We start from the raw sequence: 23793 nt of genomic DNA on the forward strand, positions 1-23793 counted from the left end.
CTGGTCAATTTTGAGGAGTCCCAGCTTGTCCCATCCCAGACCATTGTCTACCTGGGTATGGATCTTCAGAGTCGAGCTTTTCGGGCTTCTCCGTCGGCCCCAAGGATCTACTAAGCCCTAGAATGCATCCAGAGCATGCTGAGAAGGAACCGATGCTCAGTCAGGTAGTGGATGAGTCTAACAGGGACACTTTCATCGTTGGCCCTGTTCATCGAGTTAGGGAGACGCCACCTCCGCCCCCTTCAGTATCATCTAGCGGCTCACTGGATAAAGGACATGACGCTAGAGACGGTCTCAGTTCCTGTTTCCGAAGAGAGGAGGTCTACTCTCACGTGGTGAAAGAACAGCTTTCTTCTCAAGGAAGTCTACCTTTGGCTGTTCAGAAACCCGACCGCCGTCTCTTCTCTGACGCATCAGACACGGGCTGGGGTGCGACTTTGGACGGACAGGAATGCTCGGGAACATGGAATCAGGAGCTAAGGACACTTCACATCTATTGCAAGGAGCTGTTGGCGGTTCATCTGGCCTTGATAAACTTCAAGTCCCTCCAGCTTAACAAGGTGGTGGAGGTGGACTCTGACAACACCACAGCCTTGGCTTACATCTCCAAGCAGGGAGGGACTCATTCGTGGAAGTTGTTCTAGATCGCAAGGGACCTCCTCATCTGGTCAAAATATCGAAAGCTCACGCTGGTAACGAGGTTCATTCAGGGCGATATGTATGTCATGGCAGATCGCCTTAGCCGGAAGGGTCAGGTCATCCCCACAGAGTGGACCCTTCACAAGAATGTTTGCAGCAGACTTTGGGCCCTGTGGGGTCAGCCAACCATAGATCTGTTCGCTACCTCGATAACCTAGAGGCTCCCGTTGTATTGTTCTCCGATTCCAGACCCAGCAGCAGTTCACGTGGAGGCTTTTCTGCTGGATTGGTCCCATCTCGACCTGTATGCATTCCCGCCGTTCAAGATTGTCAACAGGGTACTTCAGAAGTTCGCCTCTCGCAAAGGGACACGGCTGACGTTGGTTGGCTCCGCTCTGGCCCGCGAGAGAATGGTTCATAGAGGTACTGCAATGGCTGGTCGACATTCCCAGGACTCTTCCTCTAAGAGTGGACCTTCTACGTCTACCTCACGTAAAGAAGGTACACCCAAACCTCCACGCTCTTCGTCTGACTGCCTTCAGACTTTCGAAAGACTCTCAAGAGCTAGGGGCTTTTCGAAGGAGGCAGCCAGAGCGATTGCCAGAGCAAGGAGGACATCCACTCTCAGAGTCTATCAGTCTAAAGGGGAAGTCTTTCGAAGCTGGTACAAGGCCAATGCAGTTTCCTCAACCAGTACCACTGTAACCCAGATTGCTGACTTCCTGTTACATCTAAGGAACGTAAGATCCCTTTCAGCTCCTACGATTAAGGGTTACAGAAGTATGTTGGCAGCGGTTTTCCGCCACAGAGGCTTGGATCTTTCCACCAACAAAGATCTACAGGACCTCCTTAGGTCTTTTGAGACCTCAAAGGAACGTCGGTTGTCCACTCCAGGCTGGAATCTAGACGTGGTCCTAAGGTTCCTTATGTCATCAAGATTTGAACCTCTCCAATCAGCCTCTTTTAAGGACCTCACATTAAAAACTCTTTTCCTCGTGTGCTTGACAACAGCTAAAAGAGTAAGTGAGATCCACGCCTTCAGCAGGAACATAGTTTTCACATCTGAAACGGCTACATGTTCCTTGCAGCTCGGTTTTTTGCTAAAACGAGCTTCCTTCACGTCCTTGGCCTAAGTCGTTCGAGATCCCAAGCCTGTCCAACTTGGTGGGGGACGAACTGGAGAGAGTACTTTGCCCAGTTAGAGCTCTTAGGTACTATCTAAAAAGGTCATAACCTTTACGAGGACAATCAGAAGCCTTATGGTGTGCTATCAAGAAGCCTTCTCTTCCAAGATCTAAGAACTCAGTTTCTTACCTATTCAGGCTCCTGATTAGGGAAGCACATTCTCATCTGAAGGAAGAAGACCTTGCTTTGCTGAAGGTAAGGACACATGAAGTGAGAGCTGTGGCTACTTCAGTGGCCTTCAAACAGAACCGTTCTCTGCAGAGTGTTATGGATGCAACCTATTGGAGAAGCAAGTCAGTGTTCGCATCATTCTATCTCAAAGATGTCCAGTCTCTTTACGAGAACTGCTACACCCTGGGACCATTCGTAGCAACGAATGCAGTAGTAGGCGGGGGCTCAGCCACTACATTCCCATAATCCCATAACCTTTTTAACCTTTCTCTTGAATACTTTTTATGGGTTGTACGGTCGGCTAAGAAGCCTTCCACATCCTTGTTGATTTGGCGGGTGGTCAATTCTTTCTTGAGAAGCGCCGAGGTTAAAGGTTGTGATGAGGTCCTTTAGTATGGGTTGCAGCCCTTTATACTTCAGCACCTAAGAGTCGTTCAGCATCCTAAGAGGACCGCTACGCTCAGTAAGGAAGACGTACTTAATAAAGGCAGAGTAATGGTTCAAGTCGTCTTCCTTACCAGGTACTTATTTATTTTATGTTATTTTTGAATAACTAATAAAATAAAATACGGGATACTTAGCTTCTTTGTTAACATGTATGCTGGTCTCCACCCACCACCCTGGGTGTGAATCAGCTACATGATTATCGGGTAAGATTAATATTGAAAAATGTTATTTTCATTAGTAAAATAAATTTTTGAATATACTTACCCGATAATCATGATTTAATTGACCCACCCTTCCTCCCCATAGAGAACCAGTGGACCGAGGAAAAAATTGAGGTGGTGTTGACAAGAAGTACTGGAGTACCTGACCACAGATGGCGCTGTTGTGTTCACCCCCACCTGTATAGCGATCGCTGGCGTATCCCGACCGTAGATTTCTGTCGGCAACAGAGTTGACAGCTACATGATTATCGGGTAAGTATATTCAAAAATTTATTTTACTAATGAAAATAACATATTTCATACTTCTTATCTTCGTACTTTGTATCAATTCATGATCCTTCATCATAGCACTTGATGGTCTTCCATACAAATGTCACTTCATACATAGCTAAACCACTATTTTGAATATTGAGCATAATCAAAGTAAAAAGTTTGTGTTTATAAAACATAAATGTCTGTATTTATTGTAATAGAATGTTGCCTTGCAAGATTTGAGATCAAATCGTTCTATTTTGCAGTCTTTCAATTTATTTTTCAAGTTTGATGATTGTACAGTATTTGAATTCTAGATTAGAAAATGATCATACAGTATATGTTTGTTAGCTGTTTATAACTAAGTCTTGAAAGGGATTGATTATGATTCCATTTATTGTTGTGTGCTAATGAAACACTTGAGTAATCAAAGATTGCAAATTCTTAATTGTCTGCATTTCCAGATCTTATTACTGATTTTTTTTTTTTTTTTCAGTGGAGCACATTAAGACTACGGAACATATGCGTAAGAAACTGGAGTTTACTTGCTATGTTCCTTGAAAGGAGGAACACAAGGAGTATTGATCTTCGTAAAATGGTATTCAGAATGAAGTCCTTTAGTCCAAAAAACGAGGTAATTATTGATAGCAGGTTTTAATGATAACATTTGTTATTTTTATACTTGCCTAATGTTCATATTGCTTTGATTGAAGCCGTGTTGACTTCTAACCCCCCCCCCTCTGGTAATGACCACACCAAACCAGATTATTAGTCTCTTGACTTCACTGATCAGTTCAGCAGAGGGACCTATGTACAGTACAGTATATGAACATCAGGTGAATATAAAGATAATAAGTTTTAGCATTAAAATTCTTTATTCTTTTATTTTTATGAAACTCCCCTGATGTTCATATTGCTGATTCATATACACAACAGAGGAGGGAGAGTAGAGGAAACAGATGGGAAAGTAACAATCTCTATTAATAAATTTATCAACCATTTGAGACTAATTTAAAAGGTAACCAATCCTAACCTCAAGCAAACTCTTTATTTACTCAAGTACCGGAGTTCAATTCCAAACCTATACCCATATTTCTTCGTTTTAAAACTAAAGTATTTTATACTATAATAAGTAAAACCTTGAACTTTTTCATTGAGAAAAATAAAGGTTTAACGTGAAATATTGAATTTTATTGTTCTTATTTTATCATAAATTTGAATTGTTTCATTTCTTAAAAAAGGTGTGATTCTAGATTAAGAAAATGAAAAAGTTATTATTTAAAATATATGATTACCTGATAATTCTTAGTTATTTGGATAGAATTGTTTAATTATATTCATCTTTGCCAAGAAAGGACAATCAAATCTGGCAGGACCAATAGAGGTGTTAAAGAATACTATCTCTTTCTGGATTCATGAGACTATCCTTGTAGCTTACACCTTGACTTCTGAGAGGGTCAAAGTACCAACTAAGACATAGCTCACAAAGTCAGGGGTATAGGTCCCACCTTAGCCTTCAAGAGGAACCTTTTAGTCAGCCAGATGTTGAAAGCTGTGGATTAGAAATGCAAGAAAATCTTCACGACTTAATATCCACGAGTCCTTTAATACCTTTGTGCTTGGCCTGTGGTGACTGCACAAATAGTTGTGTATCTAGCCCAGCACCTATACGGGACAGGAAGCATCTTGTATATGGTAATGTTTAGAGTTAAGTCTGGAATGAAAGGTAGAATGACTGGCTCTTCTCCATCAATTTTCTGTTCCCTCTTTGTGGCAAAGCGATTGAAAATATTACTCGGTGTGTCTGTTTTGTCACTGGTAAGTTAAACTTCTGAGCTCCAGTTTTTAATCTAAAGGAGTATCTCCCCCATCCCCCTGACAAGGGGAAGGATGGTGGAATATATATTAACCATTTCATTATCATGTACAATTTATCTTAGGTCAACCCCTATCAGTCTTCTCATCCCTATGAGAGACATAACAGTTTTCTGGTGTATTCTTCATCTGTCCCTTACGGGACCAGGTAGATTGACATTCCCAAGGAAGAAAAAGAACCAACCAATTCTGTTCTAGGTGTGATGCTCCATATTTAAAGGACGAAAGGTTTGTGTACACATAGGAACAAATTTCAAAAGTAATTTGTATTCTCCCTTGCTATACAAACCTGAGTCCCTAAGTTAAACTTCCCTCCTCAACCAACCCTCTCAGTTTTTAGCTGAAAGGTCAAACTGAAGATCTTGTGGCAGATGGAGGAGCGAGGCCTTCTCACCTGCACTCTACACCTGTCATTAACTACCTTGTTGACTAATTCATTTGCTGTTACAGTCTGCACTGAAAGCATCTCCCTCTTTAAAGGACCTAGGTTTGTATAACTAGGAAAAATACAATTTTAAATATTTAACTTAGCCGGTGAATATATAATAGCTGCAACTCCGTTGCTCGACAGACAAAAAACTGTAAAAACTCGCCAGCGATCGCTATACAGGTTGCGGGTGTGCCCACCAGCGCCAACTGTCGGCCAGATACCATACTCGATGTAAACAAAGACTCAATTTCTTCTCTGTCGACGTGTCGACAAGACGTACTTTACTCGCTGTTGAAACCTGGAGTTTTTCCCATCATATTTGGTGAAGTACTTTATTTTGGTTTGAGCTTTCGCAGTACAGGTGTTTTTCTTCAAATAAATCCTTGAACTCTTTTTTTTGTATCGGATTAATTGTTGATGACTTAGATCGTTTTTTTGGAATTTTCCCTTGACCAATTCAAAATGGCTGACCTTTCACAAGTTCCCAAGTTCAGAAAATGCAATGCTAGGGACTGTCATAGGCGTCTTCCAAAGGCTTCTATCGACCCTCACACTGTTTGTTCCAATTGTCGGGATAAAACCTGTCAATTGGAAGATCGGTGTGAGGAATGAGTGGGCCTTTCGGAATTCGATTTTATCGAATTTGAGAAGTATACACACAGACTAGAGAGAGATAGGGTAAGGAGAAGTTCTTCTAGGTCGGTAGATTTTTCCTCTCCACATGCCCCTGAAACTAATCCTTCCCCTGTAGTGGTTGTTCCTAACCCCCCTCCTAGCACTCAGGAACCATCGATGGCAGACATGATGCGTGCTATCCATGCCTTGGGGGAGAGAGTTGAGTCCCTTGCAAGTGACCGCAATCAACTCTTAGCAGACGTTAAGGAACTAAAGTGCCAAAGTGCCGCGGGAAGTGTTAAAGTGCCTAGTGTTTCTCAAAGTGTTGTGAACAGTGTTGCGCTTGAGGGTTCGTCTGTTCGTGCCTGTCGTCCTCCTAGTCCGGGACCTCTTGCAAGCTCCCAAGCCCAGGGGAGAAGCAATGTCGTACGACTCATGGGTTCGAGAGGCCTTGATCAGCGAACAGACGTTTCCCTCCATGGTATCAGGCGTATCTCCCCAAGATCGCCCCTACCAACGTAAGACGAGAGAGCCCGTTTTTACCTCGTCGTCCGAAGGTGTTTCTCGTAAGAAACCTTGGACCAAGGTCTCACGACCTTTGAAGCGTAAGTCGGTCCCTTCAGGACAAGTCCAACGTCCCGGTTGTAGCCACTGGGTCAGTTCGGACTCGTTGCCGTCATCTTATGACTGCTCACCTCCTAAGAGAGGCAAAGCGGTGCCGCCTCAGTCGCTCACCCCGTCTGTTGCCGCACCTGCTGCCGTAGACCCTAAATGGGTGTTGCTGCAGGACATGCAGTCCAAGCTTGCGTCCTTGATGGAGGACTTTAATGCGGAGAAGGTTGCTGCTGAACCTTCTGGCCAACAACCATCCAAGCGGTCTGTATTGCGTCCTGTTGACGCTGAGGTTACTTTCTCGCGTCTACCAGTTGGGGTTGTACCTCCACCGTTGCGACCCAGTGTGGGTTGCCAGCCGCATGTTGACGTTAGGCGACGCAAGGAGGTGGTTGTTGACGTTCAGGACGTTCAGCAACCATCAGAGGTGACTTGTTTTGACGCGGTGCGTCAACCTCCGCAACCCGGTATGGTGTTGACTGCACAACCCAGACGGTCTAAACAGTCTCGGGTGGACGCTGTGCGTCCTCGCGCACCCATGGTTGTTGACAGTTCACAGACTGTGCAGCAGTTCCATGACGCTGCGTCCGGCTCCGTCACGCATGCACCAGTGCGACCGGACTCAGCGAGCCATTGTTGCCCACTCCTTTGCCGTTTCCTCATCAGTTTTCAGATGAGGAACTATCAGATGAGGACGTTGCTGAACCACAAGAGGATCAACCTTCAGAACTTGACGAGCCTAAGACAACTCAACCATCATTGGACTTTAGAAAAGTCTTGACTTTATTTAAGGAGTTGTTCCCTGACCACTTTGTTTCTGTGGCTCCTCGTTCGCCGCCGTCAGAGTTTGTATTAGGCGTGCCTGCTACCGCACCTGCCTTTACTAAACTCGTTCTCTCACGCTCATCCAAGAGAGCTTTGCGGCTGTTGGGAGATTGGTTAGAGACTAAGAAGAGTTTAGGAAAGACAGCATTTGCCTTTCCCCCATCTAAACTCTCGTCTAGATCGAGCGTCTGGTATGCTATGGGAGAAGTTCTCGGCTTGGGAGTTCCTGCCTCTGCCCAGGGCGACTTCTCAAGTCTTGTAGACTCTCCCCGCCGCCTTGCCATGAGACGCTCGAAGATTTGTTGGTCACCATCGGACCTGGACCACCTTCTCAAAGGTATATTTAGGGCTTTTGAAGTCTTTAACTTCCTAGACTGGTGCTTAGGAGCCCTGAGCAGGAAAATCTCTTCTGCAGATAAGGATGTTTCCTTGCTCATTATGTCCTGCATGGACAAGGCCGTCCGTGATGGGTCCAACGAGCTAGCCGCCTCTTTCACATCCGGAGTCCTGAAGAAGCGTGAGTCTCTATGTTCTTTCCTGTCTGCTGGAGTGACGCCATGCCAAAGATCTGAGCTACTCTTTGCTCCCCTTTCCAAGTGCCTGTTTCCTGAAGTCTTGGTAAAGGAAATTGCCTTATCTTTAGTTCAGAAGGACACCCACGATCTAGTTGCGTCCTCGGCTCGCAAAGCTCCCCCTTTGCCTACATTGTCTTCTAGACCGAGGATAGACACTCCAGCGTCTCGCTTTATTCCGCCCTTTCGTGGCAGAGCCTCCAGCAGAGGAGGTGCTCGTGCTGAAGGGAAGCGAGGGAAGAGGAAAGGATCCAAGTCCTCTAAGGGCAGAGTCTGACTGCCCGCAACTTCAGACAGCAGTAGGAGCCAGACTCAAGAACTTCTGGCAAGCCTGGGAGAAGAGAGGCGCAGATCTACAATCTGTGAAGTTACTCAGAGAGGGGTACAAAATCCCTTTTGTACGCAAACCCCCTCTAGCGACGTCCCCCATCGATCTCTCTCCCAGGTACAGAGAGGAAGTAAAGAGACTAGCCCTGAAACTGGAAGTGTCTCTTTTGCTAGAGAAGGGAGCGGTGGTCAAAGTCTCGGACCTTCAATCACCGGGGTTTTACAACTGTCTCTTCCTAGTATCAAAGACGACAGGAGGTTGGAGACCGGTGCTAGACGTCAGTGCTCTGAATGTCTTTGTCACAAAGACGAAGTTTTCCATGGAGACCACAAAGTCAGTCTTAGCAGTGGTCAGAAAGGAAGACTGGATGGTCTCGCTAGACCTAAGGGACGCCTACTTCCACATCCCCATTCACTCAGACTCCCAACCTTTTCTGAGATTCGTCTTCGAAGATGTGGTTTACCAGTTTCGGGCCCTGTGCTTTGGCCTAAGCACAGCTCCTCTCGTTTTTACGAGGCTGATGAGGAATGTGGCCAAATTCCTCCACTTATCGGACATCCGAGCCTCCCTTTATTTGGACGACTGGCTTCTCAGAGCCTCTTCCAGTCGTCGCTGTCTGAAGGATCTCAAGTGGACTCTAGATCTGACCAAGGAATTGGGACTCCTAGTCAATTTGGAAAAGTCGCAGCTGGTCCCATCCCAAACTATTGTGTATTTAGGGATGGAGATTCACAGTCAAGCTTTTCGGGCTTTTCCGTCGGCTCCCAGAATAGATCAAGCCCTGCTATCCATCCAGAAGATGCTGAAGAAAGAACGCTGCTCAGTCAGGCTGTGGATGAGTCTGGTGGGGACGCTGTCATCCCTGGAGCAATTTGTTTCCCTAGGAAGACTACACCTCCGTCCTCTTCAATTCCATCTGGCTTTTCACTGGAAAAAGGACAAGACGCTAGAGGCGGTCTCGATCCCGATTTCCGGAAAGATAAAGTCTTGTCTGACTTGGTGGAAGGACAATATCAACCTAAGAGAGGGTCTTCCCCTGGCTGTTCAGATACCCAACCACGTTCTCTTCTCGGACGCATCGGACTTGGGCTGGGGCGCGACGCTGGACGGTCGGTAATGCTCAGGTCTGTGGAACTCGAGTCAGAGGAGCATGCATATCAACTGCAAGGAGCTGTTGGCAGTTCATCTGGCCTTGAAAAGCTTCGAGTATCTCCTTCGAGGCAAAGTGGTGGAAGTAAACTCGGACAACACCACGGCCTTGGCGTACATCTCCAAACAAGGAGGTACCCACTCACTGACGTTGTACAAGATCGCAAGGGACCTGCTCATCTGGTCAAAAGGTCGGGACATCTCCCTAGTAACGAGGTTCATCCAGGGCGACTTGAACGTCATAGCAGATTGTCTCAGTCGGAAAGGGCAGGTAATTCCAACCGAATGGACCCTCCACAAGGATGTGTGCAAGAGTCTTTGGGCCACTTGGGGTCAACCAACCATAGACCTCTTTGCAACCTCGCTGACCAAGAGGCTTCCAATATATTGCTCTCCAGTCCCGGACCCAGCAGCAATACATATAGATGCCTTCCTCCTAGATTGGTCACATCTGGATCTCTACGCATTCCCACCGTTCAAGATTGTCAACAAGGTACTGCAGAAGTTCGCATCTCACGAAGGGACAAGGTTGACGTTAGTTGCTCCCCTCTGGCCCGCGAGAGAATGGTTCACCGAGGTACTTCGATGGTTAGTAGACGTTCCCAGAAGTCTTCCTCTAAGAGTAGACCTTCTACGTCAGCCCCACGTAAAGAAGGTACACCAAAGCCTCCACGCTCTTCGTCTGACTGCCTTCAGACTATCGAAAGACTCTCAAGAGCTAGAGGCTTTTCGAAGGAGGCAGCCAGTGCGATTGCTAGAGCAAGGAGAGCGTCTACCATTAGAGTCTACCAATCGAAGTGGGAAGTCTTCCGAGACTGGTGCAAGTCAGTTTCTGTATCCTTGACCAGTACCTCTGTAGCCCAAATAGCTGATTTTCTCTTATACCTGAGAAAAGGACGATCCCTTTCAGCTCCCACTATCAAGGGCTACAGAAGCATGTTGGCATCGGTCTTCCGGCATAGAGGCTTAGATCTTTCCAACAATAAAGATCTGCAAGACCTCCTTAAGTCTTTTGAGACCACTAAGGAGCGTCGTTTGGCTACTCCTGGGTGGAATTTAGACGTGGTACTAAGATTCCTCATGTCAGACAGGTTTGAGCCTTTACAGTCAGCCTCCCTGAAAGATCTCACTCTTAAGACTCTTTTCCTGGTATGCTTAGCCTCGGCTAAAAGAGTCAGTGAGATTCATGCCTTCAGCAAGAACATCGGATTTTCGTCGGAAAAAGCTACTTGTTCGCTGCAACTTGGTTTTCTAGCCAAAAATGAGCTACCTTCTCAACCTTGGCCTAAATCTTTCGATATTCCCAGCTTATCGGAGATCGTAGGCAATGATCTAGAAAGAGTCTTATGCCCTGTTAGAGCTCTTAAGTTCTATTTAGATCGTACTAAACCTTTACGAGGCCAATCTGAAGCTTTATGGTGTTCAGTTAAGAAACCATCCTTGCCTATGTCAAAGAATGCTTTGTCATACTTTATCAGATTGTTAATACGAGAAGCTCATTCACATCTGAGTGAGGAAGACCGATCTTTGCTTAAGGTTAAGACGTACGGAGTTAGAGCTGTAGCAACTTCCGTGGCCTTTAAGCAAAATAGATCTCTGCAAAGTATAATGGACGCAACCTATTGGAGAACCAAGTCAGTGTTCGCGTCATTTTACTTGAAAGATGTCCAGTCTCTTTACGAGAACTGCTACACACTGGGACCATTCGTAGCAGCGAGTGCAGTATTGGGTGAGGGCTCAACCACTACAATTCCCTAATTCCATATCCTTTTAATCTGTCTCTTGAAATGTTTTTAATGTTGTTTTTTTATGGGTTGTCCGGAAGGCTAAGAAGCCTTTCGCATCCTGGTTGATTTGGCGGGTGGTCAAAGTCATTTCTTGAGAGCGCCCAGATTAGGGGTTTGATGAGGTCCTGTTGTATGGGTTGCAGCCCTTGATACTTCAGCTCCTAGGGGTCTGTCAGCATCCTAAGAGGATCGCGAGGCTCCGTAAGGAAGACGTACTTACAAGGCAGAGTAATCGTCTAAGTCGACTTCCTTACCAGGTACCTATTTATTTTGTTTTTGTTATATTGATAACTTCCAAAATGAAATAAAAACTCTTAGCTTGTACGATGTAAACATATTTAACTGGTCTCTACCCACCACCCTGGGTGTGAATCAGCTATTATATATTCACCGGCTAAGTTAAATATTTAAAAATGATATTTTAATTATAAAATAAATTTTTGAATATACTTACCCGGTGAATATATAAATTAAACGACCTTCCCTTCCTCCCCAATAGAGACGCAGTGGAATGAGAAGAAATTGAGTCTTTGTTTACATCGAGTATGGTATCTGGCCGACAGTTGGCGCTGGTGGGCACACCCGCAACCTGTATAGCGATCGCTGGCGAGTTTTTACTGTTTTTTGTCTGTCGAGCATCGGAGTTGCAGCTATTATATATTCACCGGGTAAGTATATTCAAAAATTTATTTCATAATTAAAATATCATATTACTTAAAAAATTTGGTATATTTGCCAATCATTATTTGAAGAGAGCTTTGTACAAATCCTAATTAGTCTTAGTCCAATAATTACAGCTGGGGACATATTGAAATGGGCTAATTGTATTTGGGATTTTGTATTACATCAATTTCATTATAATATATTTGTTATATGGTATCTCAAATTAGAGTAGTGACCAAAGAGAGAAGCATTCAACAAGAAGTTAAACCTACAGTGAGATCCTCCAGAGGACTTTCCTCATTTTATTTTAACAAAGCATTGCCATTAATGAAATAGAACGTTAACTTACTTTGTGAGTTGCAGGTATTTGGTTCAACTTGTTGTAAAACCTCTCCTCTGTCTGGTAAGTGTTTTATTTCCATACTTACCTTCATTGATTAAATTCACTAATTTTCTATCATTCTTTACATTTTATTGTAGACTAAGGCATCTGAGGCCTGGCTTCAACTCCCTCCTCAGCAGTTGGGGAGGGCTTTGGCAACTAATTTAAAGGAAGAAGGTTAAACCATGGGAAGGGGAATTTTTTCTTTATTGTTTTATTGAGAGGTTATCAAGTTGGTTCTTTCCCTTAACTTTTTTTCTATTCAGCGGTAAATTTGGAAACAATAGGTTTTAGTTAAGAAATATGGTTTTTCATCACCTTCCATGACTAAGGAGACCTAAGGAGAATAGAGTGGTGATCGGGGAATGGATCATTGAAATCAACCAATTTTTAATACTGAAATTTATGTTATATTTCAATACTTACCTGCGAGAGACATATTTTCTGTCTTCTCACTTTATGATTGGAAGAGATAAGAAGGAGTTTTAAGGGTCTACTATGACTTCAATGATATGAGGCACTTCAGAGAAGATTAGGGCCCTGGCAGATGCAATATCATCTCCCCCTGTAAAGGGAGATCATGTGCTGCCTAGCTGCCTGGAAGGAGAGAAGTAATTGGGAGAGAGATTGTGGTTTTTTTTTTTTTTTTTTTTTTTTTTTTTTTTTTTTTTTTTTTTTTTTTTTTTTAGGTTGAGAAGCCACACTTTGAGAACATGAGCACTGGGACTCTCAGGTAAGTATTGGAAATAATAAGTTTTATTGAAATTCTTTTTGTCTATTGCTTAGTAGGTAAAATTTTCAGTAGATTTTTTTTTAATCTTAGAAATTTTTTATCTATTGAATAGAATTTTAATGCTTATCTTTTTTCTAGGAATGCTCAAAAGAAGAATCCTCATTAGATTTACACCCTACTGTTCAAAGTACCGTTTTCTCATCTAAGAAGAGGCATTCTGAGGAAAGCTATGCAAAAGAAGACAAGGGAAATCAGGATGATGCAAATTCATCACATGATAACCAAGCTCTGGATTTGTCTTCAAGTTACTCGAAGAGAGAATCTCCTGTTAAAGAAGTTTCTGGTTGTGAAAATAAAGAGCCATCAGTTAATGATGATGAAATTGCTACTTGTTCTATGAAGGAAAACGATGAGGAGCATAGTAAAAATTCTAAAAGTCCTTCTGTAGAGGCTGCAAAGTCTTCCCCCAAAAGTACTGAGATGTCTACTAAGGAAGGTCTTTGTAGCTTTGGAGAAGTCAAGGAAAGTAATGTTGAAAATATATCTACAAGTTGTAACAAAGAGGGCTCCCCTAATGTTGATAGAGAGGGAAATGAGGTAGAAGAAACTAATGGCAGTAATCCCAGAATCCAAAGTGCAATTGGTGATAAAGGGGATAATGCTGAAACTTCTAGTAAACTACAATCTGAAGAAAACCTTGTATGCGTCTCTTCTGATAGCGAGGAAGAGCCTATGGAGATTGATGAAGATTTGCCTAAAGATTATACGAAGGTTTCCAAAAAAGTAAGCAAAAATGAGGAGGAAGTTCTGGAAAAGGTAAATGATAAGCAGCAAGTGAGTGTAGACAAAGTACCGTACAGGCAATTCACTGCTACAAATAGCTCAAGTGAAAGGATACGCCAGAAAAGGGAAGGAAAAATTATTGTGGCTGCAGTCTCAGAAGATGACACCTTAGGTAAGGAAAGGGCTTTTGAACTTTTTATCATATCTCAAACTACTCAAGTTCCCATATAAACACAGTCCTTAGTTATTTCTGTGAACCTCCCTAAGCGTTCGTATTGTTTCTCAAAGCTAGTTAAATATCAATTTCTGCCCTAAAAGTAAAAAATTGCCAGTTTTTTCTCCTTGTAATAAATAGCCCTGCCCCTCTAATGTAGTATTGAGAGCATATGATGGTGTATGGCAATATTAGCGCATGGGTAAGTCATCAGCTTTGTCTCGGTTCTTTTATCACCTTTTCAAGATTAACATGTTTTACCCGCGCTTCAGTTTGAGATATTGTGTTTTAGGAAGTTTTGTAGGAACTCATTATTAGTTATTATAGATCAATAAGGGATGTGTTCTTGTGAGGGTTGTTCAACAGATTTATTCCATGGCAATGGTGAGCCTCATTCTCTTTGCATCAAATGCTGGTGGCCAAAGTTTGATATCAATAATCATGTGAAGAATGTAGTTCTCTCACAGATCCTCATATGAAGGACGATCTTCAGTTTGTGGCTGCCCATGTAAAAGATTCCAGTCATAAAGGAAAGGTATCCTTTAGTTCAGGAGAAACTCCAGAGAAGATTAGGCTAGTTAATTACTGTAGACGGGAGGTTGCTGATACCATCGCAGCTATTACCAAGATTGCGGGTCTTGATAGTAATGAGCTTGAAATCTTTTATTGATTTAGCTGTTAGTGCATTCTCAAGGGGCCAGCGAGCCTACAGTCAAAGGTAGTGATCATAGCCTAACCTGCCTTGTTTTGAATCTTAGGCTAGCTCCTCAAGGTATGCTTAGCAGTTCTGGTGTACCAAGTAGGGGTTCTGTTGGTACAAAACGAATTGTAGAGTTGATAGTCTCTTCTCAGGCCTTGCTCTCTCAAATTACTTAAGGTCCTACTATTGTAAAACACTGAAATTTCTGTGATCCAGACCTTATTTTACATTTATGATTGTGGTATATCGGGTAATAACGTCTTTAAAAAGTTCAACTAGAGTTGAGAAATTATTGCACCATGTCTGGTAAAAACACATTCCACACTGGATGAAAATGAAGCAGACTGCCCTCTACTTTTCACAAATTGTTGGTGTACCTGGTTAGGATTGGCAACTCTTACCTTATTAGACGTAGAATATTATTTATGTTTGAACCTGAAATGCTGCCTACAAAAAAAAAAAATCTTATCGTTTCTAGGTTTACCTCTTTTATTCTGACTTTGACTCGGGAAATTGAACATTGGAAAGTCGAATTCTGAACTTGTGTAAACCGAAGTGCTTCCATAACTAAATTACTTTATTATGGAATTGACTTGATTAGCCCCTTTAGACAAATATTTGGATAAAAACAACGGCCCATCATGGGAGCTGACATTAGCATGTGTGTTTGAGCTTCAGTAATATTCCTACTTCTCAAAGAATCAGATAATACATGATTTAAACATGAAATTTTTAAATATCAGTCAAATCACTTGGTTACCATATCAGAACTGATTTTAAACTTTAAAGCCACCAAAATATTATACATTGAAAGTCCTTGAAATTTGCTCCTTGGTGTTGCCAGATTATCGAAAGTGCTGTTGTATAATGTGATCATAAACAATTAAGAGACACGCTAGACATAGAAGGAAAAAAATCAGCTGCTTATAACAGTTAAAAAAAGGGAAAATTTAAGATTTTTAGGCTTAATCCTGCAAACTTGTATATTGTGTAGCACCCAAATTTTCACCCCACCCAAAAATATTATTTGTATCTCTTATAGTATGCGATTTCATTTAGCATAACATCTAGTTTGGTAAGTTAAAAATTCAAAGAGAATTATAAAAGTATCATTTTAATGACTTTTTCTTTATTACGTTTTTTATTTTTGTCAACAATAAAGGACTAATTTGTTTATTTTTAAAGCAGTGGACGATCAATTCTTGTCGTCTTGCCAATGGCTTTTGTTACAGATTAGGGAGAACTCTCTTTTTTTTTTTTTTCCCTTTTGTTATGGTTGAATATTTTCAATGCTTTGAAGCAATAGCCCAATAATTTCAGGTATCAAAATATATAATTATATTCTTTGTATGGAATTTGAATTTGTTCTAACTTAGTTTTCTTTTTTGTCAGTAACGAAAAAGAGAGAGATCGACACATGGCGCCATATTTGTGAGGCTTTAGGAACAGTAAGGTGCCTGAGGTCCGTAGTGCTCCCTCCATGTATGCCTGAGGTGTTACATCTGCTTCTTAGCAACTGCAAAAACATTACTTCAATTACAGCTGCGGATATAAGTTCATCATCAGATATTGAGTAAGTGCCACTAATTTATGAAATTATATAAAATTTTAGTTATTTCCATGAATCTTAACTTTAAATCATAAGCTGTTAATTTACAAGTGCATGCTTCATGACCTTCGAATAAATGTAAACACACCTGGAAGAGACTGCAGGAACTGGCCTATGATGCTATTTACCTTATGTATTATATCTTTTGTAGAAAGTGTCTTTTTGTCTGTATACCAAACTGTGACCAAGTTGTGGAAGGGTCTTCCTAATCAGATAGTTGAATCGGTGGAACGTCAAAAGTTCAAACTTGCAAAGAATGTTTTTAGGTTGAACAGGATGACATACTGCGTCTCTTTTTATAATTCAAGTATGAAAGATCTATTTTAATGTTGTCACTGTTCTTGAAGTGTTTAGATTTAATTGTTCATTACTTCTCTTGTAGTTCATTTCCTTATTTCCTTCCCTCACTGAGCTATTGTTCCATGTTGGAGCTCTTGGGCTTATAGCATCCTGCTTTTCTAACTAAGGTTGTAGCTTAGCTAATAATAATAATAATAATAATAATGATAATATTTTCTTTTTCTTTATTATTATTATTATTATTATTAGCAAGACAGATTGTACAGATACAGTTACAATAGTGATTTTATTATGCTACAAAAATAAAATGATAATAATAATAGTAATAATAATAAATAATAATAATAATAATAATAATAATAATAATAATAATAATAATAATAATAATAACAATAATACAACTCTCTTTCTAACCCAAGGGGCCAAGTTCAGGTTCTGGCCACCTGGCCAGAGGGGTGTTGTAAAGAGGAGAGAGAAAAAACATTTGTTATTCTTAAGGTCGAAAGGCTCGTACTTCGAGAATGTTAGCACTTTAACTCTCAGATGATTATTGATAGATTTTATTAACAAAATTTTGTTTCTATTCTGAGTTGCTTGCTTATCAACTGATTATATAGGCCCCAAGAAGTTTTTGACTTACATTATTGTCTTTTCATGAAAATGTAGCATTGAATTTTGTGAGCTAAAAACAAAAATTGGACCATTGTATATAAAGAAAACAAAATAATTACTTACATATGAATAGTACACATTTATTAGATTAATATTATTATTATTATTATTATTATTAAATGCTAAGCTACAACCCTAGTTGGAAAAGCAGGATGCTATAAGCCCAGGGGCCCCAACAGGGAAAATAGCTCAGTGAGGAAAGGAAGCAAGGAAAAATAAAATATTTTAAGAATAGTAACAACATTTAAATAAATATTTCCTATATAAACAATAAAAACTTCAACAAAACAAGAGAAAGAGAAACTAGATACAACAGCGTGCCTGAGTGTACCCTCAAGCAAGAGAACTCTAACCCAAGACAGTGGAAGGCCATGGTACAGAGGCTATAGCACTACCCAAGACTAGAGAACAATGGTTTGATTTTGGAGTGTCCTTCTCCTAGAAGAGCTGCTTACCATAGCTAAAGAGTCTCTTCTACCCTTACCAAGAGGAAAGTAGCCACTGAACAATTACATTGCCGTAGTTAACCCCTTGGGTGAAGAAGAATTGTTTAGTAATCTCAGTGTTGTCAGGTGTATGAGGACAGAGGAATATCTTTAAAGAATAGGCCAGACTATTCGGTGTCTGTGTATGCAAAGGGAAAGAACCGTAACCAGAGAGAAGGATCCAATATGGTACTGTCGGGCCAGTCAAAGGACCCCCTAACTCTCTAGCGGTAGTATCTCAACGGGCGGCTGGTGCCCTGGCCAACCTACTAAAAATCTAAATCCATTTATTTCAGGTTTGATCCTGCCTATTTTATGGAAGCTCCAAAACTAAAGGAGATCAGAATAGGATCAGCTCAAGGCCTCTCGTTTACTACAAATTTCAATTTTATCAAGTTGCCAGATCTGAAAATCTTAGTAAGTATTGTTTCTTCATTATTTTTATGAATCTTACCTCCAGGTTATATTGCTTTCATCTGAGAGCATACCCCCTCCTCTGATGATTTTTTAGGGATAAGACAAGTAAAATATTTGTAATAACAGCTTTACTAAAAGCTCTTAGTATTGTTAGTTATCGCTTGGATGTGTAAATGCGTTTGTTTGCTCATAGTGATTGTCGATGAAACGTAAACAAAGCAATGTTTTCTGTTCTAGGTAGCATTAATTAGGAAAAACTTTATATAGAATTGCTCTTATTCCAATTATTTTGAATTACTAAGGATGAAGTAAAACAAAATAATAGCATTATTATTTCATAACCAATACTTGGTAAGATATCTCTTGCTGTAAAAGCTAACTTATACACAGATGTGTAAATGCATTCGTTTGTTTGTTATGATCGGTGATGGAATGTAACAAAGCAATGGTTTCGGCTTTATGTTGCGTGTTTAGCAAAAGCATGATATAAAATGGTCTTTGTTTAATTTATTTTGGATTTCTAAGTACTTTATACAACAAAAGTTAGCCTATGCACTAATGGTCGTCTTATGAGCGAAATATATGATATGTTTCTGCTTGTGCTATATATAGCAAGACTATTTTCAATATTAAACTTACCCGATAATCATGTAGCTGTCAACTCCGTTGCCCGACAGAATTCTACGGAAGGGATACGCCAGCGATCGCTATACAAGAGGGGGGTGTACTCACAAGCGCCACCTGTGGCCAGGTACTGCAGTACTTCTTGTTGACACCACCTCAATTTTTCCTCTGTCGTGCCTCCGACTAGACCTATATGGATACGCTGTTGATTCTGGAGTTTTTTGCTCACGATTTGGTGATGTATTTGCTCTAGAGTTTAGCTTTCGCTATTCAGGAAGTTTTACTTTATGCGGTGAGAGATTTTAAACGTAGTTTATTTGATCTAGTGTTTAGTCTCTTTCCAGCCACTGAATTATTTATCTTTCATTAGATTTTTCTGTTACATTGTAATTCTGTTTTCGCAATTACTAACTTTTAAGGAAGGATAGAATTGCGTGTTTCAGGTACAAACCACTTAAAGTTTCGAGTTCAGTGAAATAAGTGCAAACAGAAAATCAAAAGTGATAAGTGATTAGCGCAAAGTGTGTCAGTGTTGTGCGTGAGGGTACTTCTGTGCGTGCCAGTCGTCCTCCCAGTCCGGGACCTCTTGCAAGCTCCCAAGCCCAGGGGAGAAGCAATGTCGAAGGGCAAAAGGGTTCGCCAGGCCTTGATCGGCGCACAGAAGTATCCTCGGTGGTTGCGGGCGTGTCTTACAGAGACCGTCACTCCCACCCGCAGACGATTGAGCCCTTATTTTGCTCGTCTGCAGAAGAAATTTCGGGGAGAAAACGCTGGACTCAGGTCTCAAGACCTCTTAAACGTAAAGTCCAGACCTCTAGAGTTCAACAACCCGGATGCAGTCATTGGGTTAGCTCTGACTCTCCGCAGTTATCAGGTGACTGCACACCTCCTAAGAGAGGTAAGGCGATGCCTCAACAGACCTCATCTTCTGTTAAGGCTTTGCCTCAACAGACCTTATCGTCTGTTGATCCCAAGATGACTTTGCTGCAGTCCATGCAGTCGCAGCTTGCGGTCTTAATGCGTGAGTATCAGGCTGAGAAGGTTACACCTCCTCCTGCGAGCGCTCCGCCTCACCGCAGTCCAGTCTGCCAGGCGTACGAAGTTGAGGTTCCTCAAGCTACCTTACCGCGTTCGGAGTTGCCAGTTACCAGCGTTGTGCAGCAACCTCAACCTTCCTTAAGGCAACCTCAACAATGGGAGCAGGAGTCTTATGCCTTGAGGCAAGATTTTCTTGCAGTTAGACCATCTTTGAGGCTACAACCTTTTGAGGTACGACAACCTCTACCATCCTTGAGGCAGCCACCTCAGCTCTCGCAGCTGCTACCTCAACTTTCCTCAAGGCGAGAGCCTCAACTCTTGAGGCTAGCTCCTCAGGAACCTCAACTCGTGAGACAGGAACTGCGTTCTGCGCAGCCGCTACCTCAACTCTCGCAGCTCACACCTCAAGAACCTCAACTCGTGAGTCAAGAGCCTCTCTCTGCGCAGCCACCTCAACCCTTGAGGCAAGCGCAACTCTTGAGGCAGGAACCTCATGCTATGAGTCAGCCACCTCAACGCATGCATCTGCCACTTTCTCCTCAACTTGAGCCTCTTCCCATTCAACTTTGAAATAACAAATGACAATAATAACACCTCATTACTTTCATAACTTGCATTTGTAATCATATACATGTATGCCTACACAAACATTATGATAATGGAGGTTATTCGTATTACTTAAATAAAAAAAATATATATGTATTCCTTGCAATATATTTTTAACAAATCGCAAATATGGCAAAATATCTTCAAAACAAAAATGAATCATGAGTTATGAATGTAATGTAAATATTATGTTGATATTAAAACCCCATGCAAGCATGCATGAAGTAATGCAGTGTTGCCAACAGGGCGAGTTTCCCTGTCCTGAGGTGAAGTAGATTATAGATCGTATATTTAGTGCAGCTTAATTCTACGATTATCATGCCGGCTATCAAATTCATCTACAAAACAGTCTAAATCAATTCCCTCGGCACGTGCACTTTCAATGGACAGTAATGCGATATTACTCAATCTAGCACTGGTCATGGAATTTCTGAGAAATGTTACACGCCATGCAACATGCTCTGCTTCTCTTACAGCATGCTCTACATACAGCATGCTCTGCATACCTTACCGCATGCTTCTCAGTCACACATCTTTGGTTGTTGCCAACTCACTAGACTGTCAAGCAGTTTCATAACGTTGCCTTCTAGTCTGCTGCTTTTGCACCAGTGAAACCCTCACTGAGAGAACTTAGCTTTTCTCGGATATGGTCCCTGTAGATGAGAAAGTGCTTTTCTCCCTCCTTCTGATATTCCCTTGAGGACTCTGTCATTTGGAGAGGAGCCTTTAGCTGCGTAGCCTCCTATGGACTTTTATTTAAGCATAACATGCTTCCAGGGAAGGTAATGGTTCCACTTCAGTCGCTAACCCCGTCTGTTACCACACCTGCTCCCATAGACCTAGAGCTGTGTTGCAAGACATGCAGTCCAAGCTTAGTCCTTGTTAGAGGATTTTTTTGTTTACGGAGTCAGTGTGTCACTGGGAAGACGTTCAACAACCAGCAGAAGTGACTTGTTGTGACGCAGTGCGGCAACCTCAGCAACCCGATAAGGAGTTGTCTGTACGACCCAGACAGTCTAGACAGCTTCGGGTTGTCACTGTACTTCCTCGCTTGCCCATGGTTGACAGTTCACAGACTGTGCAGCAGTACCATGATCTTGTGTCGGGCTCCGTCAGACGACTGGCTTTTAAGAGCTCCCACAAGTCGTCGCTGTCTGGAGATTCTCAGATGGACTATGGATCTGACCAAGGAACTGGGCCTCCTGGTCAATTTTGAGGAGTCTCAGCTCGTCCCATCCCAGACCATTGTCTACCTGGGTATGGATCTTCAGAGTCGAGCTTTTCGGGCTTTTCCGTCGGCCCCAAGGATCTTCCAAGCCCTAGAATGCATCCAGAGCATGCTGAGAAGGAACCGATGCTCAGTCAGGTAGTGGATGAGTCTAACAGGGACACTTTCATCGCTGGCCCTGTTCATCGTGTTAGGGAGACTCCACCTCCGCCCCCTTCAGTATCATCTAGCTGCTCACTGGATAAAGGACATGACGCTAGAGACGGTCTCAGTTCCTGTTTCCGAAGAGAGGAGGTCTTCTCTCGCGTGGTGTAAGAACAGCTTTCTTCTCAAGGAAGTCTACCTTTGGCTGTTCAGAAACCCGACCGCCGTCTCCTCTCGGACGCATCAGACACGGGCTGGGGTGCGACTTTGGACGGACAGGAATGCTCGGGAACATGGAATCAGGAGCAAAGGACACTTCACATCAATTGCAAGGAGTTGTTGGCGGTTCTTCTGGCCTTGATAAACTTCAAGTCCCTCCAGCTTAACAAGGTGGTGGAGGTGGACTCTGACAACACCACAGCCCTGGCTTACATCTTCAAGCAGGGAGGGACTCTTTTGTGGAAGTTGTTCTAGATCGCAAGGGACCTCCTCATCTGGTCAAAAGATCGAAAGCTCACGCTGGTAACGAGGTTCATTCAGGGCGGTATGAATGTCATGGCAGATCGCCTCAGCCGGAAGGGTCAGGTCATCCCCACAGAGTGGACCCTTCACAAGAGTGTTTACAACAGACTTTGGGCCCTGTGGGGTCAGCCAACCATAGATCTGTTCGCTACCTCGATAACCTAGAGACTCCTGTTGTATTGTTCTCCGATTCCAGACCCAGCAGCAGTTCACGTGGATGCTTTTCTGCTGGATTGGTCCCATCTCGACCTGTATGCATTCCCGCCGTTCAAGATTGTCAACAGGGTACTTCAGAAGTTCTCCTCTCGCAAAGGGACACGGCTGACGTGGGTTGGCTCCGCTCTGGCCCGCGAGAGAATGGTTCATAGAGGTACTGCAATGGCTGGTCGACATTCCCAGGACTCTTCCTCAAGGAGTGAACCTTCTACGTCAACCTCACGTAAAGAAGGTACACCCAAACCTCCACGCTCTTCGTCTGACTGCCTTCAGACTTTCGAAAGACTCTCAAGAGCTAGGGGCTTTTCGAAGGAGGCAGCCAGAGCGATTGCCAGAGCAAGGAGAACATCCACTCTCAGAATCTATCAGTCTCAAAGGGAAGTCTTCCGTAGCTGGTACAAGACCAATGCAGTTTCCTCAACCAGTACCACTGTAACCCAGATTGCTGACTTCCTGTTACATCTAAGGAAAGTAAGATCCCTTTCAGCTCCTACGATCAAGGGTTACAGAAGTATGTTGGCAGCGGTTTTCCGCCACAGAGGCTTGGATCTTTCCACCAACAAAGATCTACAGGACCTCCCTAGGTCTTTTGAGACCTCAAAGGAACGTCGGTTGTCCACTCCAGGCTGGAATCTAGACGTGGTCCTAAAGTTCCTTATGTCATCAAGATTTGAACCTCTCCAATCAGCCTCTTTTTAGGACCTCATTAAAAACTCTTTTCCTCGTGTGCTTGACAACAGCTAAAAGAGTAAGTGAGATCCACGCCTTCAGCAGGATCATTGTTTTCACATCTGAAACGGCTACATGTTCCTTGCAGCTCGGTTTTTGCTAAACGAGCTTCCTTCACGTCCTTGGCCTAAGTCGTTCGAGATCCCAAGCCTGTCCAACTTGGTGGGGAATGAAGTGGAGAGAGTACTTTGCCCAGTTAGAGCTCTTAGGTACTATCTAAAAAGGTCTTAACCTTTACGAGGACAATCAGAAGCCTTATGGTGTGCTATCAGGAAACCTTCTTTTCCAAGTTCTAAGAACTCAGTTTCTTACTATTCAGGCTTCTGATTAGGGAAGCACATTCTCATCTGAAGGAAGAAGACCTTGCTTTGCTGAAGGTAAGGACACATGAAGTGGAGCTGTGGCTACTTCAGTGGCCTTCAAACAGAACCGTTCTCTGCAGAGTGTTATGGATGCAACCTATTGGAGAAGCAAGTCAGTGTTCGCATCATTCTATCTCAAAGATGTCCAGTCTCTTTACGAGTACTGCTACACCCTGGGACCATTCGTAGCAACGAATGCAGTAGTAGGCGAGGGCTCAGCCACTACATTCCCATAATCCCATAACCTTTTAACCTTTC

The 23793-nt window shown here is 42.6% G+C and overlaps 1 protein-coding gene across 1 annotated transcript in view; it reads left to right on the forward strand.

Annotated features, from left to right (window-relative positions):
• Window positions 1–23793, forward strand: part of LOC137632529 (uncharacterized) — a 158260-nt gene that overhangs the window by 100469 nt on the left and 33998 nt on the right. The window contains exons 17-20 of the mRNA XM_068364506.1: window positions 3412–3549; window positions 13025–13841; window positions 15976–16156; window positions 17946–18066. Of these exons, the coding sequence (XP_068220607.1) occupies window positions 3412–3549; window positions 13025–13841; window positions 15976–16156; window positions 17946–18066 (1257 nt within the window). The remainder of the gene's footprint in view (window positions 1–3411; window positions 3550–13024; window positions 13842–15975; window positions 16157–17945; window positions 18067–23793) is intronic.

Source organism: Palaemon carinicauda, chromosome 41 (genome assembly GCF_036898095.1).
Source record: "Palaemon carinicauda isolate YSFRI2023 chromosome 41, ASM3689809v2, whole genome shotgun sequence".
Classification (NCBI taxonomy): domain Eukaryota; kingdom Metazoa; phylum Arthropoda; class Malacostraca; order Decapoda; family Palaemonidae; genus Palaemon; species Palaemon carinicauda.